The sequence below is a fragment of the Parasteatoda tepidariorum genome, chromosome 12 (genome assembly GCF_982258835.1).
Source record: "Parasteatoda tepidariorum strain Cologne lab strain chromosome 12, Ptep-v5.0, whole genome shotgun sequence".
Lineage (NCBI taxonomy): Eukaryota > Metazoa > Arthropoda > Arachnida > Araneae > Theridiidae > Parasteatoda > Parasteatoda tepidariorum.
In genome coordinates this window covers 49,472,708-49,498,796 of record NC_141766.1, presented here as the reverse complement: position 1 = coordinate 49,498,796, position 26,089 = coordinate 49,472,708, and the positions used below count along the sequence as shown (strand labels likewise).

General features: G+C 30.1%; 1 protein-coding gene across 4 annotated transcripts in view; it reads left to right on the top strand.

Moving 5' to 3' along the window:
• LOC107455346 (atrial natriuretic peptide-converting enzyme) overlaps positions 1–11,096 on the top strand; it is a 411,323-nt gene extending 400,227 nt beyond the window's left edge. For all 4 annotated transcript variants that reach the window (XM_071188087.2, XM_071188086.2, XM_071188085.2 and 1 more), the window contains 4 exons: positions 777–969; positions 4,039–4,280; positions 6,221–6,354; positions 9,533–11,096. In XM_071188087.2, the coding sequence (XP_071044188.2) occupies positions 777–969; positions 4,039–4,280; positions 6,221–6,354; positions 9,533–9,709 (746 nt within the window). In that variant the 3' untranslated portion in view covers positions 9,710–11,096. The remainder of the gene's footprint in view (positions 1–776; positions 970–4,038; positions 4,281–6,220; positions 6,355–9,532) is intronic.
• The last annotated feature ends 14,993 nt before the right edge of the window (positions 11,097–26,089 follow it).

The following is a 26,089-nucleotide window of genomic DNA, read 5'->3' as shown; positions in this document are numbered from 1 at the left end:
TCCAGGAGTTCTCTTGTCTTCTGGAATAGGTTCAAAATTACAAAGCTATGGAGGTGAACATTGAAAGTCATAAACCCGAAATTGGGTTGGCAATTCAATGATGGTTCTAAAATTAAATACAGATACCTAACATAAGATTAAATATATGCAATGCGGAAAATAAATAAAAAATGAAACAACTTTATAAATTTTCATCTAATGATAGGATTATCACGTAATTAGTTAAGAATTATTGGAGCAGACCGAACCTTTAACTTGGTTTATGAAAATCAGTCTACTATGAGTTAAAGCTAAATCAATTTCTAAAGATGAATGTTCCAGGGGTAATTAAAAATGTTATTTTAGGTTTATCTTTAATAAATAAAGTCAATGCTGGATTAAAGCAACCAAACTGGCGTTGTCTTTGGCTTTTAAATTTGCTACACTGGGTTAAAATATATTTAATATTGAGTGGTTCCCTACAATGAAAACATTCGGGTTTAGGTTCGTTTATTTGAAGATGTTTGTCGGAGCGGGCGGCAAGTTTTTGTGAAGAACGTATTCTAAATCTAGTTGTAAGGCATGATAAGAGTTTAAGAAAACTTGGCAACTATTTTGAAAGAAAAGAGAAACGTATGTAGAAGCAAAAAATAAATTTGCTTCATCAAAATTTTCTTTCCTTTGGTTCTTATTTTCAAATTTTAACTTAGAAAAAACAGCCCTCGTATTAACTATTTATTCTTTATAATAAGATGTAAAAATGTTTTGCTCAATCTGACTTTACTTATTTAATTTAGCTTGTGGTTTGAGACCAGCTCATTCTTCAAGAGTGGCAAGGAGTTTTTCACTCAATTTGCCAGAAGGAAAATATGGAGCTGTGCATGGACAATGGCCGTGGCAAGTTGCCCTTTTTAAGGACGACGAATACGCATGCGATGCTACGCTAATATCTGACGATTGGATATTGACAACGACAGCTTGTTTTGAAGGGTAGTGTATTATTTTTTAATTTCGCAATTAGTTTTTTTTGTTTGTTTCAAAACATTTAGTTCAATAAGTATAGCATTTTAATACTTGTTATTTAATACTTGTTATTTAATACTTGTTATTTAATACTTGTTATTTAATACTTGTTATTTAATACTTGTTATTTAATACTTGTTATTTAATACTTGTTATTTAATACTTGTTATTTAATACCTGTTTAAACCTTTTGACGAAGAATATTTTCCAAACACATCTTTTTTACTCTTTTCATTATTTTGCATTAATTTAATTCAAAAATATTACATTTAGCATTTTAATAATTTATGGTTAGGAAATACAGCATAAAACACTGGTGTGTTTTTCTGCTTTAAAGGAAAAATCTTTCAAGCATAACTCACTTCTAAACAATATTTGTTTTCTAATCAGCAGTTATTTAGATCTAAGAGAAACAGAAGTTGAAATTTCTTTAATTTGCAAAATCAATTATTGATAATTTTTTTAGTATAAAAGAAAAGAAAAATTCGAACTACTTTTTCTTTGATATTTTAATATAATTCCTGTAATCTAACAGATTTTTTTTGGTAACTATTAGACTGAATTTTATAATTAAAAAGTCCCGAATAACATTTTTGCTTGTAATTACAGCCCCTGATAAAAAATATATAATAGGCACACCGATGTCTCATCTGTGTCAAAGGACTAAAACAAACGCGCATTCACGAGATTTTTCAATATTACCTGTCATATGACATATTGACTTTTCCAAGCTTTTTCTAACTTTATAAAGAAAAAAGGAAATTTTAAGTTTCTAATTAAATTTCAAACTATCGCTTTTATGATATAACAGAAAGTGTTTCAATGGCACTTTTCCAACGGTTTTCATCAAACCATAATAGCATTTTTTTATGCAAAATTAAAAACCTAAGATTACAAGTTATATTTGAGTAATAAAAATATTCAATAAAATTGTATTATAGAAAGTAAAGATGGTGTAAAGGAATTTGCATTTTGCCTCGTAAAGAATTAACAGTAGTAGTATAAGCAAGAATGGTTTGCTATATTAACAGAAATAATTTAAGATTTTAATACCTCTGATTATTTTATACCTGTTTCACAAGCAGCGGGAACTTTCTAATGTTACTAGAGGTTACGATTTCGAACATCTTCTTACAAAATAATTGTTTAATTACATTTCATCGTCATTACATTAATATTAAATTATTGCTCAGTTTTCGCATGTCATACAAAAAATTTTTTAATTCTTCTATTGTATTTTTTTACAATTTTCTTAGATGAATGTATTTAAATTACGCTAGAGTCTAAATCGTCTGTGGTACCACAAAAAAGGGGGACAGCACAATTTCACATCAAGATCGTGAGAGACTTATAACATAAAGAAGGCAAACGTCTTAACATATATAGTATTGCCGAAGTTAACCATAATTTATTTATTGTATTAACGATTTAAAGTAATTAATAAGGTTAATTTTAACTAACTAGGTTTTGCTTCAAAGCACCGACATTGTAACACGTCTTAGAAATAAAATATTGTTAAAATATCGTATTGAATGAATTCAAAAAAATTTTTAACTTACGTGTAGTACTAAAAATAGCTTTTTCTTTTAAATAAGTTTTTTTTTTTAATGAATTATTATTATAGCGTTCAAAAATGACTTGCACTAGAATGTAATTTTTTTTTTCATCACATAATCATGAAATTGATTAATTCTTAAATTGATGATATCTAATTAATTAACTTTATCTTACGTTTTTGTGTGAAGATAACAGACAGAGAAAGAAAACTATTCAATAATATTTTCTGCAATACTAGAATGTGTGTGGTGTCCTCATGTCATTATTTCACCGCAAAGAGTTGATTAAGAGGGGAAAAAACAAATCCAATAATATTCTGATATGACGAGAAATTCGATGGTGCTGCCATCTAGGCAAACGAAGCCACTAAAAGACGACTTTTTTAAAGAAGAAACTTTATAGTCACTATTTTTTTTTAATTCGATCAATTGAATTTAAAACGGTTAATTATGTTTGCTTTTAAAACAAAACACAATGTTTGCTTTTTGTGAAAACTTTTTCGAAAAAAATTTAGCAAGCAAACAAAATTATAATTATAAGTTCTAGAGTTCAACTACAAATTTTTTTTCTTGATAATCAATCAGTGTTTAGTTACGTTTTTAATTGTTTTATTTGCGTTTGCGCCTTCATGCATTTGAGAATTCGAATCCTATTACTATCGCGTATTGACATAACAAATTGAATTTCAATTTGTTATGTTAAGACTTACTTAGTAAATAAATCTTGCTTTCTTTATACAAGAAACAATCAAAATTACAGGAAGTGTTTTATGAAAATTAACATTCAATAAATAGGCTTGGCTTGTTCAAAACTCTTCTTTAATCGCTGGTAGTGGACCATCCTAAATAACTCTTGGTCTAATGAGTGGATCTTCACGTTCTAGGACTCAAATGCATGTTTGTTAAAGAAAATGCGTTTCAGTGTCTGATTTCGTAACTAAAAATATTGTCTGCACTAATTAATAACGATATTTGAGGTAACTCCATTGAACCATTAAGATTGAGTTCTAGAATAAGTTATTCAAAGTAGTCAGTTTTTTGAAATTAAATTAAGTGTAACGTTTAAATTCATAGGAGCGGGATTGGCATTACCAACTAGTAAACGCTAAAAAAATAACTTATATATAGACAGAAAGATTAAAAAAAGAAGTCTCTTAGAAATACAGAACTAGGGCAGTGAGAGATACAAGATCATTAAATTAAAGTATATTTATACTAATGTTTTAATGTTAACAAGTTATACTAAGCATTAAACATGTGCATTTAATTGAATTCAAAAATCACTTGGAATTATCTTTGAATTGATTATCTCTTTAATTAATTGCATTTTTTTAAAAAATACTTTTAAACTCATAATTTTGCAGGTATCCATCAATAAACCTCGAAAAGAGCATTATTTTAAAACAAATGATATTTACGAATTTTATTAATACGGTATTTAAATAATTTACATTCAATAGAAATAAAACTTTATTTTTAGGGATCCTCACGCCAACTGGGTCGCCAAAATGGGTATTGTTCGATTATCTTCGAAATCTCCTTTTGATCAAGAATCAAGAATAACGGGAATGGTCAAATCTCCGATAGGGTCAGGAGTTTTATCAATCTTGAAATTGGAGCAATCAATCAATGGATCCGATTACGTTCGGCCATCTTGTCTTCCTGGTCACAATTATTCTTTAGCTGGCATTCCTTGCAATACGTTACGATGGAGTACAAGAAGTAAGCACTTTTTTATGAACCTGCAGAAGTTAACCTTAAATAATTACAATTTTAATCATAGTGCAAAAGTTTTAAAACTTAAAATTGTTTTAGATATTTTTTTCTTTTGTTTGTATGCTTTTACAAAAAAAGACTGAAGAACATTTTTTTAGTTAATACAAATACTTGATATCGTTTAAGCCGGGTGTGGGAATTTTTAATCTGAAATTAGTTTTGCTCCTAAAGCTGCAATTTTTATTAATGACAATGTTAGTCTATCGTTTAAAAACGTTACATTTAACGCGTCGCGTAAATGTTGTGTGGGGTTGTTTGGTATCTTTGTTAGAGTCCCCACTTAAACTCTAAAAAGAAATGTAACTCTAGGAAAGCGTTCCACATGAAAATGTTTCCGAGAACGGGTTATAGGTTTCTTCATAAATAACACTAAGTTTAAATAAATAACTATCTTTATTAACATCTAGGAAACTTGTAAATTTAACATTCTAACATATATAAAACTTAACCACTTTAACATTGAAGTAGCACAGAAATAAACTGCGAAAAGGTAACCGGCGAGAACATGCCGGACTGCTAGCTAGAACCGACGGGGAGAGAGAGCAAGCTGTGAGGATGCGGCCAAGTTATATCCAAAACATACTGTGCGCGTTTTACTGATTTCGCCCTTCACGCATATCTCCATTCAGGTATGAGGTTTACGTCAATTACCGGCTGCAAGCTACGTAGTCCAACGTCATAGATTCATAGTCCGGACTTTGCATTTCAGACCGCAACGCCACAGTTGCAACACATTAAGATTAAAATGGCGTAGGAATAGCCATTACCCATGCCCGGAAATGGCTTCAAACGCGGCTTGAGGCACTTACCTATTATGACGAGTTCAAATTAACACGAAGATTCTGAACAGAGAAGAATTCTTAATAGAGAAGCGTTCCTAGCGGCACATGACTACATTTCCGGGCATGGGTATCTATACAATTTTAATTTTAATGATATCACACCTCAAAAAACTTGCCGCAACATTTATGCGACCCTTTGTTGTATGTAGCGCTTCTAAACTTGTACATTTCGACAAAGAAATAGACTAAAATTATCATTTAAAAAATGTAGCTTGGGGTGAAAAAACCGATTTTAGAGCTGAAATCAGAATTGTGAAAATATCCAAGATCCCTTAAAAAATCTTGAGAAATAAAATACACGAAAAAAAATGTTCGCCAGTAAAAATTTGCATAAAAATTTCTCCACTAAAAAATTTAAAAATTTATTTGGTTTTGCTCTCGTCTGTCAAAATTGTTAGACAATGAAAAATTTTAAGAAAGTTTAAAATCTAAATTCAAAGTATTCATTTTCTCCAGATCCCTGTTCCCAAAGTACTGCTCAGTAACCCACCACACTACATTTGATTCCACAGATTTTACGAGCACGTATATCGCTTGTATTCGGTAGGTCTTACCGAAGTCGGGGTTCGAACCCAGGGACCGGAGCCCGATTTTTTAACCATTGGGCTACCACAAGCCTTTTATGTTCGTAAAATACATAAAATTGTTTAAAGAGTACATAGAAAAAAAAACATTAAAACGTTAAGTGCATGCTACAAAGTTTTCTGCATAAAATTGATCCAAATAGGTGTATAGGAATTTAATTTTATAATCTTTTTTAACACAATAAAAAAAAAATTTAAAACATGCATAGATCCAAGATATTAGGAGTTAACTAAGCCTGACTGAAAAAGAAAAATTGATGCGGAGAGATTACTGACATCGCTAGCGTAATTCTGTGTATTTTTCATCTCAGAGATCCGAATGTAATATTTAATACAAATAAATCTTCAAAACTTTCTTCGATAGTCAAACTTTATTTATTTAAATATTTTTAACTCTCTCGTTTACAGTAGTTCTTAGTGTTTCGAAGTGTTGTAATAAATGTATTTTATCTTCTTTCAGAAAATCACCTTTTTGAAGTAAAACTCAAAATAACTGGTAATAACTGCAGCACAGATTCCGCAAATAGTTCATCTCCAGGTCAAAGATTAATTTGCGCTGTCGAAAATGAGGTTATGGAAGATGAAGATTGTCAGGTAAATAAATTTTGGTTTTACTCCTTCTATCATTCAGCATATTTTTCTTTCTTAATGCATTCTTGTTGCAATAATTAAGTCAGTAATTTTGTTAGCACATTTTTCAAGCAATCTTCTTTAAATTAGCGAATGTCTCGGAGTTTAATAAAGGAACTGCCTGTTAAATTTCCATATAGAAATTGATAGATAAAAAGTTTCAGAGCAGGAATCGTTTTTAACCTCATTTCTCTCAACAGTTATTAAAAATTGCATATAAAAATTGACGACTTCTATCAATGTTTTAACAAGCACGTCATTTTTTTAAATTCAGATACAAAAACGGGAGTTTTCTGAATATTATGAGAATGAATTTTATTTTATTTTATTTAGTTTTGTTAAATTGCAGACCAAAATCTAAGTTTACAACTACGAATATTCAACTCCGTAGTCTTGTAATTTGGAAACCAATCCAGAAGACAAGGAAACTCCTGGAACAAACTAGCCTTCTTACAGCACTTTTTGTTGGAACTAACTCACATGGAGAGGAAAACTCCAAAAACCTCCCACGGTTGCCCCGAAGACAAGGAGATTCTAACTCGCGATCCATCTACCACTGAGGATATTTTATATCAGCAATGTGGCCGTGCGAGCTGAAAGCAAAATTCGAATAAACCATCCACCGCTGGGATTCGATCCAAGGCCGCCTCATTGGGAAGCGAAAGCTCAATTCATTGAGCCATAGCAGCTCACAAGAATGATATTAAATTGTTTTTTAGTATTGATAAAATAATAAGACTGGAATTGAACGTAGAGTTTAATGGCACTAGTTCCAAACTAGGACATGCTACAGCAGACGAAAAGTTTTAAAAATAATTCTTAAGTAAAATGCATGATAAAGCAGGTGATTTCGAAAGTGAATAAAAACAGAAGCATTTTAAGTAAAATACATATATAAAATCAAATAAAATGGTGAATACTCTAAAATAGGGTAAACTTAAATGGTGAATAAAGTACCCAACAAACCCATAAGTGGATGATACCCAATGAAAATGGTAAGGGCTATTAAACAGAAGCTATATGCAATATAAAACAACAATTGCGCGTAGATCCAATAAAATGTTAGGATGATGAAAGTCACCTAACAAAGCCTCCAAAGATAAAATAGAACTACTAAAAAAGGTGAGACAATATCTGTTAAAAACACTGGTAGATGATTAAAACATGATCGGTAGTGAAATGTTTTAAGTATTGCATTGGGATGAAGGCTCTCCAAACAGCAATTGCTGACGAGTCAAGCGAGTTTGGCTGATAATAAGGCTGATATAATAAGGAATTTGAATCAATCAAATTTAGGCGCAATCAATTTAAAGTGAAGAACATTTTATGGATAATTTAGTGGTTAAGTAACTTTCGAGAAAAGAAAAACATATTGCTTTTTATCCATAATAGGTCATTTGTCAAGCAAACTGAATTTTTATACAATAACTTAAGGAATTAAAGCGTGAAAAAAAAGTTTCTCCTTAATTTTACTGTTGGGTAAAAAGTTTTCGAAAAGCTTTTGAAAAATACCATTGAATTTCAGAGAAATTATAAATGACATTTGGTATATTCATTTTTAGGTATCGAATAACATATTGGTTTGAATAAATAATTAAATGGCAAATGAATTTGGAGAATTATTGATAAGGCATATGTACGAGTATAATATTTATCGTTAACAGAGTTAAAGCATGTTATTTATGAATTATATAAACTCTAATGCCTATAGGCTGTCTTCGCCAAGAATACGATTGGAGGAAAATATTTTTCCGAATAAATTAAGAAGGATATATAGATTAGCTAAAAAGCATCGAGATTTCCGACGCCTGAAAAAAATTTGACTATTTCCTGTTAAATCAAACTTCGTGGCCTTACGAGGAATTTTTAAGTTTCTTATTAAAACAAAAATACTAGATGTGTGACTTCGATTGAATTGGCACATAAACAAATATAAGAATTAAACAGCGAGTGTACCAAATGAAAAATCAACTAAAGAAAAACGGATTGATACTTAGGAAATTAATTAGTTTATCTTTATAAACATTCAAAATTAGGGTTCGTCAAAAATTAGTGCTACTTACTTTAAAGGTTTTCTGCTCTTGTAAGAACCATAGAGCTGTAATACAAATAAAACAAAGCCGCTGCCTACTTAAGCATCGTGATTTCGGCAGATAAACATCGTGACAGTTGAGATGAGGTCTCTTTTTTAATAGATTTGTGATTTTACTCATAAGGGCCACGAAAGAAAGTTAAGAGCTGCAGGAACTTAAAATTGGCGGAACAATGAAATTATTTGATCATTTTTCGACAATAACTTTGCTAGATTAAGAATTAATAATGAATTCCATTTTTTTTAATAAGCGTAAACTGTACACGATAAAGAAGAGTAATTTTTGAATGGTCTTAGAAATGGTTATATATCTTTTTATAAAACTTTTGATTCAATAGTTTTCCAAAACATATTGTGTAATGTTTTTGTAATATTGTTAGATCATATAATAACTGAGTTATTTTTGTATTTTGTAATCGGGATTAATGTAATGTTTTTAGGAAAAGAAAAAAATTCTAAAAGTTCATTTATATAATAAATAGTACAATTGTATTTCCGCACAGTGTTAAATTAACTTCCCTGTGAAATGCATCAAGTCCTCTTATAACAAATTATTCTTTGCCGCCATTTGCGACGCAGTAAATCATCAAATTCTAAGATTTTATACTTTTAATTTTTTCCATTGAAATAACACGAAGAAACTAGTGATAAAAATTCTCAATTATCTTGATTCACTCTGCAGTCACGTGGTAGTTATATGAGAACAAAAATTATCGTAATGTGCGCGTTGATATATTTAATCTCTATGGTCAGACTAGTCCAACAGAAAATTTTGCTCTTGAATTCAGTAGTTTTGTCATCAGAATAAGTCTTGTTGTTACTGCAAACGGTGGTAACTTTGAAAACATTGTCTTGTAGTCTTTTTAACTGGTGATGCCAGCTGGTGGAAAAATCTAATCTCAAACTAACATTAAATTTCAAAACTAATTTTGAAATTTGTTGAGAATAAAAACTTGGTTTCCTAATCAGAATTTTTTTTTCTTCAAATAGTTGATCATTTAATGAGCACTCTGAAAATAATCAATATAACATTCTCGATTTTTCTTTCAGGGTGACGAAGCCGAAGGAAGTCCATTGCTATGTAATATCAACGACAAATGGTACGTTTTAGGAGTAAGCAGTCAAAAAGTAACATGTCCAAGTGCAGGCAAGCAAAGAAAATACCATCACACGTTTGAGCACGTCCAATGGATCCGTCACACCCTTGAATCATTACGCGTACGTTAATCATCACGTTTGTCACATTGTCAACCATAAACTTAAACTTATTTTTGTTCTGATTACAAAATCTTTCACAACTCCAATAAAGTTAGAAAGTGAAAGGTGTGTAAAGTCCAGAGTGGTGAGAAGAAGTTATATTTAAGGATAAAAATTTTATTGTCATGATTTTGCGATAGCGCTTGTTAGATCCAATGGCATTCCAGCAAAGATGTGTACTTAATTGTATACTTCTTAGGAAAAAAAAAAGAATTCACACATTTGCTGTAAAAATGTCACATTAACTGTTCGTGTCAGATATGTCTCCAACTTTCATTGTTTCTAATCATTTGAATACCATGTCATATATGTTTTATAAAATTTATATGCAGGTTAATTCATTCCATTAAAAAATTTTCATTAGTTATTTATATCCACTAATACTTCCATTTTGCTGTGCATTATGAAAGTTGAAACATTTCTTTTTAATGCTTAATCATAAGGCTTTGTGTATGGTTGGAAAAAAAAACATTAATATTTTTGTGCTTCTGCAAAAATACGCTTTATTTATGCTCCTCTTGCATGTGTTGATGTTTTAAAAGTTTTTTCTGTGTTTTGTGTCCAATTTATTAAAAGTAACTACAGAGGTTTCAAAAAAATTTTTACAACTACTTTAAGGAAAAAATATTCCAAAAACAATATATCATGCCTTTTAACTTTAATTATTAAAGACGTATTTTTTTTTTATCTCGTAAATGTTGTTGTGTATTATGAACTTTTTGGTTAACCGTTGCATTAAACTATTTCAAACATACCCCATAGGAGTATGTTCGAAATAGTTTAATGCACAGTTACATTCTTTCACAGTTACATTTAAATCAGTTTTTAGCAAGATGGGATTCTATACAAATACTTTTTCTAAATAAAATGTGAATTTAATGATTAAAAAAATTAAACGGAAGTAAATCTTGCAATACTTTAACCCTCTCATCAGCTGTAATGTTTTAAATTCTGAGTTTAGAATCTAATATAAATTATTTATAAGCAATTTTAATGAAAAGTTTTATACAGATTTCTTACTTTAGTATATTATTTTTTAAATTTTTGTTTTCTATGTAATTAGGAAACATTTTATAAATGTGTCAAAAGTTTCCAAGGCAGCTTGAAATTGTTATGACAAATTACTAATTTAAATAAAAATTAAAAGAATAAGTTTTTCTTTTGAAATATAGCAAATATTTATTGTTGTTTATAGTGCTAAAATTTATTTCGTGTGCTTGATGACCTTATGATATTTTAAACTATTGTTTTTTTAAATGCAATATAAATGTAAATATTTATTACCATTGATATGTATATAAAAGTAGAGCATTTTGTGACTGTGTACAGTTCAAAATAAAATTTTCTATCAGTAAAATGTCTAATTCTAATTTGTATTAAACTCTTGTGGCTGCATTAAATTTTTACGTAGTTATCATACTGGATGAAAACTATGCATAAAATAGTCATTTCATTTTTGTTGGACGAGTAGGATCAGGATGAAAGAAATAAAATTGTTTTTAGAGAAAGAAAAAAATTAAAATTGCACTTAAGCATAATTCATAAAGCATATTGTAAACAACATTCTTCAATACTATAAGACGAGAACAATCTCTCTCCTGTCGTTCATTTTAGTCTACAAGATACTTATCCGAATGAGATCTTTACATGCCCAAATAACTTTTGGTTGATTGATAGATTGATTAAATGTAGGTCTTTGTGGCACAAGGTCCAAATTAGGACATGCTGCGCCAAACAATAAGGTAAAACAGTTCAAAAGCCTAAATGCATACAAAATTTAATTGCAGCCTAATTATAACTGATAAAGAAGTACTAGTAAGTGAATAAAACGAGATGAATGGTAGAAATAAAATCAGATAAAAGGTATGAGTAGAGCATAAAACGCACTAAGTGAAATGTACGAAGGTAGTAAGATATTTACAAAATGGTATAAAACTGTAAATGTGTTGAAACATTTTTATGCTGCTAAAAATACCAACAGCACGTAAATACGCAAAAAAGCTAGGATGATGGATGTCATCCAACAAATCTTGATTGCATAAAATAGATCTCCCAAAAAACGTTAAACGAGTTTGGTAAAACATGGGACGCGTTATTAAAATATGATGAATTGTGAGAGGAGAGCTACAAGTACTGCATTAAGGCGGAGGAGGCTCTCCAAACAGTAAATGGAGGTGTGTTAACCGGGTGTGACCGATTCAGAGGCGGGTTAGCTTTACGTCATTACTATGAAAGCGCAGCACTGGCAAATTGTTCAAATCGGATTTAATGCTATGCAATTTATTGAAAACTTTGAAGTCCCATTGTTGTTGTCATAGTGATGTTATAAACTTTCGAATATGTAGCTTCATGTCAGAGAAAGATGTGGATAATGTTAAGACGGATGTGGCAGATCGGGCAGCTGAGTCAGCTAGTTCATTCCCTGGAATACCAAGAAACATCTTTTTGGAATCCATATAAAAAAAACACATGAAAGTACCGACAAGTATTAAGTACTAATATGAATTGATGAAGCATTGTGAAAGCTATAATTAGGAATACCAGCAAGTTATAAAAATAATTATCCATAGATGAATCACAAATGTCTCTATAGATAGCGCACATTAACTTAAATCAATCTAGACAAGCAAACTATCAACATTCAATTTATTTAATTTCCCAATATAGTATATTTTCAAGAGCAATGAGTGAATCATATTATAATATGGAAAATCAAATTAGAGGAAAACAGATTTCAATTAATATTATGACATTTTCAGATAACACCCTAAGCCATTATATTCGTTCTTAAAATAATCAATTATTTCTTAATCGTTATCTAAATAAATTGGGTAATCATTGAAATTAAATGCCAGGATATAAAATTTTACGTCATCTCTGCCTATTTTCCACTTTTTGTAGACCTTGTTGCATCAAATGGCGAGTTGCCGTACTAACTAGAGACCTATTTTTGTCTGCCTATAATCATCAACGATGACTTTAATGCCAAGAGTTACCCTAGGGGTTCTATAGATGATGAGATGGGATGCCAGATCATTGAATTTATTGACTTCATGAACATGGATGTCATAAACGATCCAAACTCATTGCCGATTTAACCATTGTGGAGAGTTGGATCAGCTAACAGCTGTACGGGGCCCACTTATTGGTATTTGTTATTGGTATATGGAGTATTTTGAAACCATGAGTCGCTATTGACTGATTACGATTATATTAAGGACTGCCTCTGAGAGTCAATCCTTCCGAAAATCAGATTTCTGAATTAAACTTTTTTTAACCTTTCGTGGGACTCAGGAATATTGTCAAAGAAAGAAAGGAATTGCTAATCACAATGAATACAAGGCAAGACTTTGATCTTTTCACCTCTAGTCTATAAGAGGGTATTGTGGGTCTCTGTCATGATTAAAAAAAAGAGGGTAGCTAAAACCTATAAAGAAAGCACGAAACAGTGAATACTGAGGTTGTCTGTGCGAAGATAAATACTTTGAGCAAAAAGAAGAAGCTATCAGAGCGAGAGTGATCCCCAAATAGGAATAAAAATGTTGACTAACAACAAAAAGGACAAAGTCTTATACAAAAATTACAAATAAAACTAAGAAGAATAAACTTCATGATTACTTAGAAAAATTTACAACTCAAAACTGCTTTGGCCCAAGTTACTATATAGCTAGAGACAAAATATTAGAAGACCAGTAATACAGAAAATTATGCAACCTAACGGATAATTTACAAAAAACCAAGTAAAAACAATTGAAGCCATTCTTAAATATCATTTTGTATATGGCCAGGACACTCCCCTACCGGCGGCTACAGATATTATTCTTGAACAACCAGTCACAGAAATAGAAATTCAATATGTATATCAGAATACAATAAAGTTTTAGGCTCAAGATGGGCAGAAACCAGAAGTAGTTAAAACTATGTATAAAATAAATTCTAAATGGTTTACAGACATATTTAACAAATGTTATGAACTCAACCATTTCCCTACCATCTCGTAAACCTCTACTAGAGTTCTAATTCCAAAACCAGGTAACGATTCTCAAAAATAATAAAACCATCGACCTATATCCTTACTTACATTGTAAGGCAAACTCTTGGACAAATTACTAACTAAAAGGTTAATTTACCTCTTAAAAACTAAAGTGCTTGATACCATGGTTTGTAGGACGTTGGGCTCATGTTAGTGAGAACAGGAGTTCGGTTCCCCCGAGTTGTAAATGATAACAGGTGCACGTTAAATCTGTCGGGGCCGCAAAGTCCTCCAAGTTTCCATAACAAATCAATGCCTCTAGGGGTACTGAATTGGAGATTGATAGCTTAGTTCAAAATTACGATTTGTAGGTGAATGAATGGAATATGATTGGGTCCTCTCTGTAAAACGGACTGTGATGTGTGGGGGGAAATCTTACTCTTGGACATAGGTGGCGCCACTGAAGAAATTAAAAACACACCCTCTGCCTTCCTGGCATTGGCTAGTGGCATAAAATAACAACAGTAACAAACCACATACAGATCAGATCGTGATCATGGATTTCGAAAATATAGATCGACAACAGTTATAAAAAATAAACAGGATTAAACATGCAAAACGGGAGGGAAAACATTCTCTTGAAATCTCACTTAACATAAAAGGAGCTTTTGTTACTGTGAATTGGGGTACCAAGACGTACCCTTTTCCGGGGACACGGGTCTCCATGCACAGCGAACACGTGGGCGTAATCGAACACAACGAAAAGCCCTCACCAGTAAATTTTGGCAACAGCGACAAAGGGGAAGAGACAGGAGAAAAGTGAGAGGATATCGAAGGGAGGACAATTCACTAGGGTACCCTGGGAGCGTGACTCTCAAAGTTTATCTAAAGAAGGTAAACCCTCTGAGCGGCCTCAGTGGTAGAGGGATAATGGGTTAGAGTCCCCTTTTCACCTGGCTAACTGTGGGAAGTTTTCGTGGTTTTCCTCTTCATGTAACGGAAATGCAGGTCTCTTGTCTTCTGTATTAGGTTGAAAATAACAATGCTATGAAGTTGAATGTGAGTGATCTTAAACCCAAAAATTGCGTCGGCTGTTCATCGCTGGTAATGAAATAAAATGTCCTTTAATGAGAGCATGATCTTCTTTCCCTCCAAGTTTTTTCTGCCATAACTAACTTCTAAAGTTCCATGACGTCACTGAGTGGGCATATGATCATATCATTTTCTTGTCTGTTTTCATATGTTTTAATCTAAATAAATTAGCCTCTTAGGATTCATTTGTGTAATTACGATTTTATTTTGTAACTTTATCTTCATGTAAGTATGGTTTTTATAAACTTGAATATAGACATTTGGCATGCGTAAGTTTTTCATCTAACCAATCAGCGGCATTCAAGAACTTTGGTAGTGTCAGCGGAGTCATCCAATTCCTTGGACAGAGAAATTCCTCTAAATCCTGGAATTCATGAACTTGGACAGCATAAACAGGCCTTAATTTTATAGTTTATGATTGTCCTCCGACTTAGAACCACATTAAATTAAAAAATTTAATTAGCAACTTAACATAATAAAAAATTAAAAGAACTTACTTCTAAACTCAAATTTATGTCTGAAGACTGTATAAAATCTTTATTTTAAACTTTGTTAGTTGTTTTTAATCATATTGTTAAGAATACACTGCAACTAGCGTATTTACTGATAAATTATCCGATGCATTTTGCAAATATTATTAACAATATTTGCCAGTAAATTTAGATAACATATGTAGATTAAGCACGTGTTTAAACAGCAGCAGTTACTTTTAACTTCTCGTTAGGATTCTATGAAAATTATATAAATTACGTTACATTTCTAATAATAAAAGTCAACGGCGTTCAAACTGGAGTAATATTAAACATAGCATAATTCTACAAGAACATTGATTTTGCGTAACGGAATGATAACTCAAGATCTCCGTTACTCTATTATTAAAAGCAAACGAAATTACTCTTTATGTTCTTTGAAATATACATGAAGCACTTGACACAAAGATGTGTAATTAGACACTCATTAATTACTTTTAGACTCTTTTCCGAAACTATCTATTTTAGAAGTTGGTCGATAATTTGGAGATCCTTGGTTAGTGGAGAATTCAAATTACGAAGCCAAAGTCACTAAAGTTTTTAAAAATTGTTCCTTTACTTCATGATTAAAACTGCTTAGCTGATCACTATGATTAAATTGTGCTCGCCAAGTTATTGGAAAAGTACCTACATCGTCTTTAAGAGTAAATGAGTAGAAATTAATGGATTTGTTTGAAAATAGCAATTTATATCTTACTTTGAATAACGGGTTGCGTCCGTTAAAATGAACGAAAGTCTTTTTATTAAAGCGCAACAAAATAAAATTATTAGGTATGTTCTTCATGAAGTGATTGATTGATGGAGAACTTTTACCTTAATGGTTCCCTGCAAAAGATTTTTACAAGTTTTTTTTAAAGTATAGTTCCATATAGAATAGAGAAAATGTAATTCGAGTAACTTAAATATATTAAAAGACTATTATCTATAAAGTAATGTTTTGAATATAGCATAAGAGTTAGAGAAAGACAGTTTAAAAAAATGTTTATTTTAAATAAATAAATATTTTCAAACCATCCTTGGGTAATTTCCGTACTGCATCTTGACAAGCTTGTGACAGTGCAACGCTTTTTCAAATAAATTTTATTTTAAGAATTTCGTGCTTTTAAAAGAATTCCGAAAGAAGAAAGAATTTAGAATTAATTTAGATATCATTATCTAAGATATCACTTTTCCTTCCACCCGCATGAAGGTGATTTAAATAAAATTACAAGTTATCAGGCTGCCGATAAATGTTGAGCGGTTTGACAGAAAAGCCAGATGCTGCAATACCAGAGATGCCAACTGCTCCGGACAAGCCAAAATAATTAAATAAACGGTAAACAGCTACAAAGTAAATTTTGCAAATATTTTACTATTTTTGATTGCTTTTTAAATGATATAGCATTACTTAAGTATTATAAAGTGGAGAATTATATAAGCAGACGAATTATTTAAAAATAGTGGTGGATAAAAATCTACTAAACTGAATTTATTAAACCAAGAATCACAATTGATAAACCACCACTTTAAAATTAATATTTGCTGTCCGGAGCAAGTTGGCATCTCTGCAATACTGCTCCACTCAACACAGGTTAAAACAAATATTAAGACTATATAAGCAATCAAATAATATAGGGATAAAAAATATGCATGTCATTAAAATAAAAACGAAAAAAAAGGAAAATAATAGACAAGTTCTTAGCGCAAAGGTGACTAATCATTTAAAGAACACTGCAAGAAAAAATATGCGTACCACTTATAACTTTTCCAACATTTTGCAAGCATGAAGCGCAAAAGAAATATTATTAATAGGTTGATTATGATATTTTTGCGCACACTAAATAATTTGCATTTTGGGAAAGAGATTTGAAAACAATAAATAAAAAAAAATGGAAATCTAGGTCTTTTTGTTGATAAGCATTTTTAAAAATTCAATCAATTAGTTTAAATGCATAAAATAAAAAGGAATATCTTGAAACATTTCATTATAAGACAATAATTAATGTAGCTTTTGAATTTGCTGTTTTTATACCAATAACCATCCAATATTTGTTCCTAACAACACGAACAAAATTAAGTTTTTTGGCATGGCTGCCAATTTTTACTTCTTTAGAGTATGTTTTCCTCGAGTAAAATTACAATTAAATTATAATGTTTGGCAGAAATCTTTTTTTTATTGAAGTGATGATCAAAGTAGATGTAGTAACGGTTAGTTAGTTATGAGTTATTAGCGCAAGAGCCAGTTGTGGCTAAATAGCACCGACAAATTGTATTTCATAAAACAGCTAGGTTGCGGGTTAAAACCTAAATTGTTGTATCAAAACCACCAACTTTGAGGTATGAAAGTATTTTGTCGTAAAGACTCTTTTTCCTATTAATAAAGTCAATGATGGTCAATTTTTTTTTTAATTCATGATGTGAGAAGAAGAATAAAAATTTTGCTATCACTTTAAATATAAGTAGAAAATCTTGCGAAAATTCCGTAAAATTCGAAGCTATGTTTTTTGGGGCATAATTGTTATACTTAAAAATACAATTTAAGTACAATAACATTATTTTATTATGTCGCAATAAAGAATTTTTTTTCAGTTATGTGCTAACCCAAACAAATAACAATATCTACCATCCAAATAGGGTAAATTTAGACAATTACCTGTCGGTACAACTGTCCAAAATTCAACATAAATTTTCTAAAGCCAGCTTTGTTTTTTTTTCTTTCCTTCTTTTTTTTATTCATTTTTAAGCTACTTTATTTTTAAATAATTTTCTGTGTGCTACTTTATTTTGAAATAAGTTTTTGGGTACTACTTTATTCTTAAATACATTTTTGCTTTTTATTTATTTTTAAACTAGTTTCTGTGTGCCACTTCATTTGTAAATACGTTTCTGTTCGCCGTTCTACATTGTGTGATGTGTACCGCAGGTTGGCAACCTTTCCGGTTACCATCCTGCACGGCAAACAATTTTAGTAGATTTCAATATCAAAACTTTTTTACGCCAAAAGTGGTGTAGCGTAACATCAGATTATTTCTTGGTGTCTGATGTAGTGGCACATTAGAAGTATTCTTCGCCACTGCTTATGGTGTAAAGATTTACTCCCATTTTCGATGTTCAAGTATACTCAAATAAGGATAACGAAAGGAAATTTTTTATTAACACATAGCTAATCGGCAACTTTTCTGAAAATTTCTCATTTGCCCGGCTATTGCTTTTGAAAGCGGATGTGGAAGTAAAACAATATAAATAAACTTTAAAATTTTTTATTTATTATTCAAATTTTAATATTTCTTTTTCGTATGATTAAAAGTATAACAATCACCTACGTGTAATGGTGCCCCACAAGTTTTGAAAATTTATCGGATTTCGTAAAGTTATAATAAATTGGTAGAGAATTAAATAGTAAAACTTGAAAAGCACCCACTTTTCAAAATAGTTACCACGAGACTATTTTAAAACGCTTGGCCACGAAAACACGAGTTAACTCGTGACTGGTCAGCAATGTGTTAAAGGAAATAAGAAAAAATTTTTTGTAGTTTTTCCAATAATACTGAAAGTAAATTAGTGCAAGCTAAGTTTATTTTTCTTAATGCTTTATCATTTCTCTTGCACTGTAGTCTATAAATTGCAAATGAATGTCAATTTTTTTTCCATCTGTTTAAGACGAGTTGTGTTTCACCTTTTTTTCCTTATTTTGTATTGATTTTAGTCAATAGAGGAAAGATATATTTAACATTTTAGTAATTTATAGTTATGAAATACATCATAAGGACACCGGTGTCGTTTTCTGCGTTAAAGGAAAAATCCTCCAAACAAAAATTTTCATTCATTTGTAGTTACTCAGATCTAAAAAAAACAGTAATTCAAGATCGAAATTTCTTTAATTTCAAATTCAATAATTTTCAATAAGTTCTGATATACTTTCTAATATGAATGAAAAAAAAATTCTAAACACTTTTATTGGATTTTATATTTTAGTACAACTCCGATAATGTAAAAAATATTTTAGTCACTATTAGACGGTTTTTGATAGTTAAAATATACAAAAATATTTTTTTACTCGTATTTAGAGCGTCACAAATAATATATAAAGACATTGGTGTACAATTTGCGTTAAAAAGTTATTCAATTGTATTACGCAAGAACCAAAAGGGCTATACCACGCTAAGCATTTCGTCAATATAAAGTGATTTAAATTTATATAAAGTGGTCAATATAAAGTGATTTATATTTTTACTGGTATTTAGAGCGTCACAAAAATATATAAAGACATTGGTGTACAATTTGCGTTAAATAGTTATTCAATTGTATTACGCAAGAACCAAAAGGGCTATACCACGCTAAGCATTTCGTCAATATAAAGTGATTTAAATTTATATAAAGTGGTCAATATAAAGTGATTTATATTTTTACTGGTATTTAGAGAGTCACAAAAATATATAAAGACATTGGTGTACAATTTGCGTTAAATTGTTATTCAGTTGTATTACGCAAGAACCAAAAGGGCTATACCACGCTAAGCATTTCGTCAATATAAAGTGATTTAAATTTATATAAAGTGGTCAATATAAAGTGATTTATATTTTTACTGGTATTTAGAGCGTCACAAAAATATATAAAGACATTGGTGTACAATTTGCGTTAAATAGTTATTCAGTTGTATTACGCAAGAACCAAAAGGGCTATACCACGCTAAGCATTTCGTCAATATAAAGTGATTTAAATTTATATAAAGTGGTCAATATAAAGTGATTTATATTTTTACTGGTATTTAGAGCGTCACAAAAAATATATAAAGACATTGGTGTACAATTTGCGTTAAAAAGTTATTCAATTGTATTACGCAAGAACCAAAAGAGCTATACCACGCCAAGCATTTCATCAATATAAAGTGATTTAAATTAAAAAGAAGTATCCAGTGTTTGCCTAAGGGTTAAAAAAATACTTTCTGCAGAAAACGAAACAATTTACAACCTGAAGGATGATAAACTGAATGATTCAGGGCAGTAATAATTTACACACAAAAGGGGAAATACAGAAAGATATTCAATCCATGGTAAACATATCACTGCTACTTTATCGATTATCAGAATTGATTTTTGAGCGAGTCAGTTTTTTGAGAGTTTAATTAAATTTAATCTGTTTTCGGGCAATCGGATTTTGACGCAGCTTATATTAATTTTTCTCATCCACTGACTATTTCTGAATTTATGAAAAGCTTTCATAATGACATCGGACGAGATTTGGTGAAAAATTGTTTAATTTTGGTAGACGCTTTGACGGAATCCGAATGATAAATGGCGAAATAATTATCCCCAAAAGGCGTAATCTTTGAGGTCTTTCCAAAATGAAATTAATTTATTAAATTTGGGTCAGATTTTTGAAGTGTTTAAATTAAATGTTAAGGTGACATATCTTTGTTTTTTCGTACAATATGTTTCAAAACAGGAAATATTGTTTTGTTATGGTTGCTTGTTTTGTTATGGAAATATTGTTATGGAATTTGTATACAATGCGCGAACTTTTAAAACTACATAGCATATGAATTTCAAATCAACTTATTATTTTCATAATTGGAATATTTAGTTAATATAGATTGATTGCTCGCAAATCCCGGGTGCTAACTGCTACCAAGTAATCAGAAATTAATAGAAAATTAAACATTTCAATTTTCTAAATTTTACAAAATTTGATAACACTTTAAAGCATTGCAATTAAATCATATTATAATATAATAACCGTCGTTGAACAGCCGACCCAAATTTATGGGTTTACTACTACTAATGTTCAACTCCGTAGACTTCAAATTTTGAACCCAATCCAGAAGACAAGTGAACTCCTGGATCTAATTTGGGAGATATTTGCCTAAGTGCAAACCGGTTTTAGCCACGTAAAAACAATAAAGCTGTATTGTATCACCTGATAATTAAGATTTTACAAAGAATCCTATAGCGCGTCTAATAATTTGGTCAGAGAATCTATCTATCTATCTATATCTATCTATATATATATATAACTGTATTTTGTGTGATACCAAACTATGATCTGATCCAAAATATTAATCTGAATATGAAAAGATAATAAAAAATACCATATCAATTCTGGTAAATTGATTAAGCTTAAATTAATATTTCATTACTATTTTTTTTCAGTTTTGTTATCGCAATTCATTTTTATTCAAGGACTTGTATATTTTAATCAAATTATAACTGAATGCTATTTGAGACTAACTCGGAATTTATCAGTTAAATTAAAGATTCATAAGTGAAAGCAGCTTTAATTTAAAACGAGTAAAGTACTAAAAACTGAGCAACTCCGACCTTTTCAAACGGCTTTTTAATTAAAGTTTTTTTTTAATTAAAACGCCTTTTATAAGCATTCTTGCTTAACAAAGTATGTTGCAGCTTTCTTTATAATTAACTTGTGGAAGTTTTTGTTTTCCTTCATTCTTTGCACACTTTTCATGGAATATGAATTATTTTTAGAAAAAAAAATTTGCTTGCATTTTTATAGTTCAGCAAGTAATGAATAATTTAAATGCATTAAAAATATAGAGTTGTTATAATAAATGGCGTATTTTCTTTTAAAAAAATGCTTTTTTTTAAACCTTCAAATTCAACTGAACTGGGAAAAAGATTCAAATTACTGCCTTTTAATGCAAAAACCAAAATTTGAAATAGGACACACGAAACTGAAAATTATATAAAAATTATTTATTTGGTAAAATATTTTAAGGAAGAGTGTTGGAAATTATATTCTGCTTGATTTAAACACATAACTATAGAATCATTTTTAATTGCTTCCCTCTCGTTTCCGTCATCACGGGATGACCTTTTGTCTCCAATTTCTCCTGCCCGTGATATTTTCGGGCTATATCGTTCTAAAGTAATGCACAGAAAAGGTTTAAATATATTCATATCTTATTTTATACCCTGTACGGCTGCACCAGACTGTTTTTAATGTAACTGAAGATTATTTAAAATATTATTATTAATAAACTTAGTTTATTCATAATAGTTCAATAATACATAAACTTGCAGCTCATGATTTGCATCTCATACTTCGTAATTTATCATACAAGAAAAAATTATTAATATTTAGTAATATTATGCGTAAGTTTAATAAAGTTGTTTTTCAAACTTTAAAACGCGTATTTCTTTTCTTAATTTTCCTTTCTTACTTGAAAAACTAACTTACAATTTCAATTACCCTGAATGCAGGCTTCACCTTAAAAAAAATTTTATATTTCTGAAGCTAAAAGAAATCCAAAATTCAAAACTGAATATATAATGCATGCATCTTTTTTATATAATTTTCTTGAATAAAAAAAATAACTACTTTTATGACAGTTTTCTTGAAAATAATAAGATCATTAAGGTGTTAATTTACTAAACATTTTCTAATCAACCATCGGCTATTATTTTGAGCAATATAAATTAAATTCTGCCGTATTTTACAAGGATATTAAGTAATGGTTGCTCATATGAATCGTAATATGAGCAACCATTAACCATATAACCAATCGTATGTAATCTTAGAGTTTAATATTTTTGTTTAGAAGTTTTCTTACGTAGACATTATTTCTCTCGCAAGCAAATAAGTTTGCATAATATGAATAAAGTTATCAATTCAGTGCGAAACTTATACAACCTCCTTAATTAAATTCTAATCGCAAATTGAAAACTGTTTTCCGAAAAAGGTAAATTTCTAATTTTGTAAATAAGTTTTTTGCAGTTTTTATTATCTTTAAATTTGTTGTCTGAGAACAAATTTGTCTTTGTTGAATTCTATAAGCTTAACAAGACTAAGGAATTACATGATATTAGAAAATGACTTAAATCACTCCCCTCCCTACTCTTCTGAAACTCCGACTTCATAAGTTGAAACTCAATTACAAAAGAAAAAAAAATAACAGCTTTTCTAATTTGTTCTCTTTTTCTATTTCAGAGTCTATACAACTTATTTGATAGAAAAGATAGTTTAATAGTTTGTTCAGTTAAGCAGAAACTTTAATGCGACACAAAAAAGGTGTTTAAAAATGCTACAAAGATTTAAAAATAGCTGAATTGAATGTTGGTTTAGTGGCAAACATTATAAAAAAGAACATGCTGTGCCAATACTTCAAGTTTAATTTCTTAAAATCAATAAAAAAAAAGCAGATAAAGTGGTGATTATAAAACAGGGCATACATATAGCATTAAATACAACTTGACAAAATTAGTTGTACAATAAAACGGTTGTAAAACTTAAAATGACAATTTGATGCAAAAATGTTAGGTTGATGGTTTTTATTTTACAAATCTTCGATACAGAAAATAGAGCTAAAAAGAAGGTCTGATGTAGTTCGACAAAATATGGGCGAAAAATTAAAATTTGATAAAAAAGAGAGGTAAGTTGAATAAAACATATTATGCACCAAATAAAACGCAAAGCAGAAAAACGAAACAATAGGCAGCTGAGAAAAAGGAGTTATTGAACAATGAACACAAATTGCAAGAAATGTTAAATCATCCTAATTTGTCAATTATTGACAAATTTTAAATGTTGGAACATTCAACAAAATAATTGAAAACATTTACCAACATCTATAGGTTTTTCATCTCTTTTTTTTTTTTTTTTTGAATTTTTACCAGTAGTTTAGCAAAGATAGCGTGTAATTTATGACTAATATGGTTATCCCACTGTTGCTACCATGGAAATTTTATGAACCGTCGAATGAGAAATGAATAGCAAAGTTATGGGAATAGTAGAAGATTGTGCCGCTGCATGGTCAATAACATTACCAGGTATTCCAACTGCTTGGAATCCAGCAAAACAAAATGTCGAATCTATTTTTATTTATATGAACTAACAGATGTTGAAAAGATAAATTATGAGTTTCGCATTTAAATTTTCCAAGCTGGCACAAAACGTTCATACTGTTCAATTATATAAAACATTTTCGCGTAAGTCGTGATGAAGTAAGTCGTAACGCTAAAACAATTTTCTTATTAATTGTAATAAAAGTGTGATTCAGTGCTGGCTTCACAACTTCACATCATTGTGAAGGAAAAAAATTTGACGCTACCAAAGCAAAAATTTGCGTTCATTAGCAGTTTTATTACAGACATAATTCCTTCTAGAACCATTAGTTGTGCGTGGATCATCACCGCTAGCAGACCGCTTCTAGTCATTTTTTCATTTCTAGCACACCACTCATTTTAATAAATTAATCAGTTTTTACTCAGTTATAATGATTTTAAGCAAGTTTCTTCAAATTCAACCATGTGTTTCAATTTTAACCAAGTTGCATGGCTGAAAGCCTTTATATAACAAGACGGAAAAGATGAAAAACTGGTAAGCAACACATTTTATTATAGCATTTTTTCCGAGAAAAATAAAATATCTGTAACTACCAAGATTTCTTTAGGATTTTAACATATATATGAATCTGCTTCGCCTCCTAGATAAAACAGATATTGTTAGATAGTTTAAATAAAGAATAAGTTAACTCCTCACAAAAACTAGCAATAACTGAAATGGTTTTACTACCAGCCTTTTCTCTTTTCCATCTCGCTTTCACCTCTGCCAAGTTGCATGAACTTTTAATAGGTGCGGCAAAGCCGAATCATGTCTCTTGCTCCAAAAATTTGCATTCCTCATTCTCTCCCTATAGAAGACCGCTATTCTTTCCGAATGGTAGACAGTTATTGAGCAAAGACTTAGAGCTTAATGAGACCAAAAATATTTGCAAAAAAATATACATATAAATTTAATTTTTAATGAATAAAATGCTTTACATCTGCCGTTTCATTAGCAAAATTTATGAATGAAAAATTCATTCATTTTTCATGATAAAACTGATTGCGTTGGGTGATTTATCGGTTTTGTCTCACACTTGATACAGGAGATACATTTGTGCAAAAAATCTTTAGCAGCAACAATATGTAAATATGTATCTATGCTGTATATCTGAGCAAAAAAAGGCGCAGGCAGAAAAAAAATATTCAGCTTGTGTAAAATTATGATTTGTAATAAGTTCTCCACCAGGGAATCGCCTCATTACAAAAGTCCAGATTTGTTTTTAAAATACTATTTTTATAACAAAATTATAGATAAATCTAATAAAATTTCTTCACTCGAGTATTGTTTAACTGTATTTTTCTAGTGGTGCCAAGTTTCCATTATTCTTCTGTGGAGAAAAAAGACAAAAATGCTTAATAGCACTTTCCGGAGCTGTTCTCAGAAGCGTTTGACAGCTTTGGGACACGCAATTCATGAAAAAGACTAATGATATAGGAGAGGAGTATTTTCCTCATTCTGATGCGCTTTAATGTTTTATGTTGAAAGCGTTTCTACAACAAGTTTTCTTAAGTTTAAATTTCCATTAACTTTTTTTTTTTGCACTGCATTGTTTTGAAAATATGTTTTTTTTAAAGCGAGATAAAAGTTATAATGCTCTTTTATCATGGAAAATATTTTATTAAAATTTTAATGTAAGCTTGAAGAGTAGAATTCTGAAAACGCGACACTTAATTAAAAAAAAAGGATTTCATTTGGGATTTCCTGAACAGAAATATGAATGATGAATATTGTGTTTGGTTCTGTTTTATTAAAAATATTGAAATATATTTTGTTAAGAATTGGTGGAATATTAGAAAGCGTTTGAGGCTTGCTCTAGCTTTTCGTATTATTTTTTTTAATATCAGCCTTACAAAAAGCTATAGCAGTCAAAGAACTAAGATGTTAGGAAGTTAGGAAACCCAAAAGATTTAACGAGGGATAAGTCAGGATAACCAT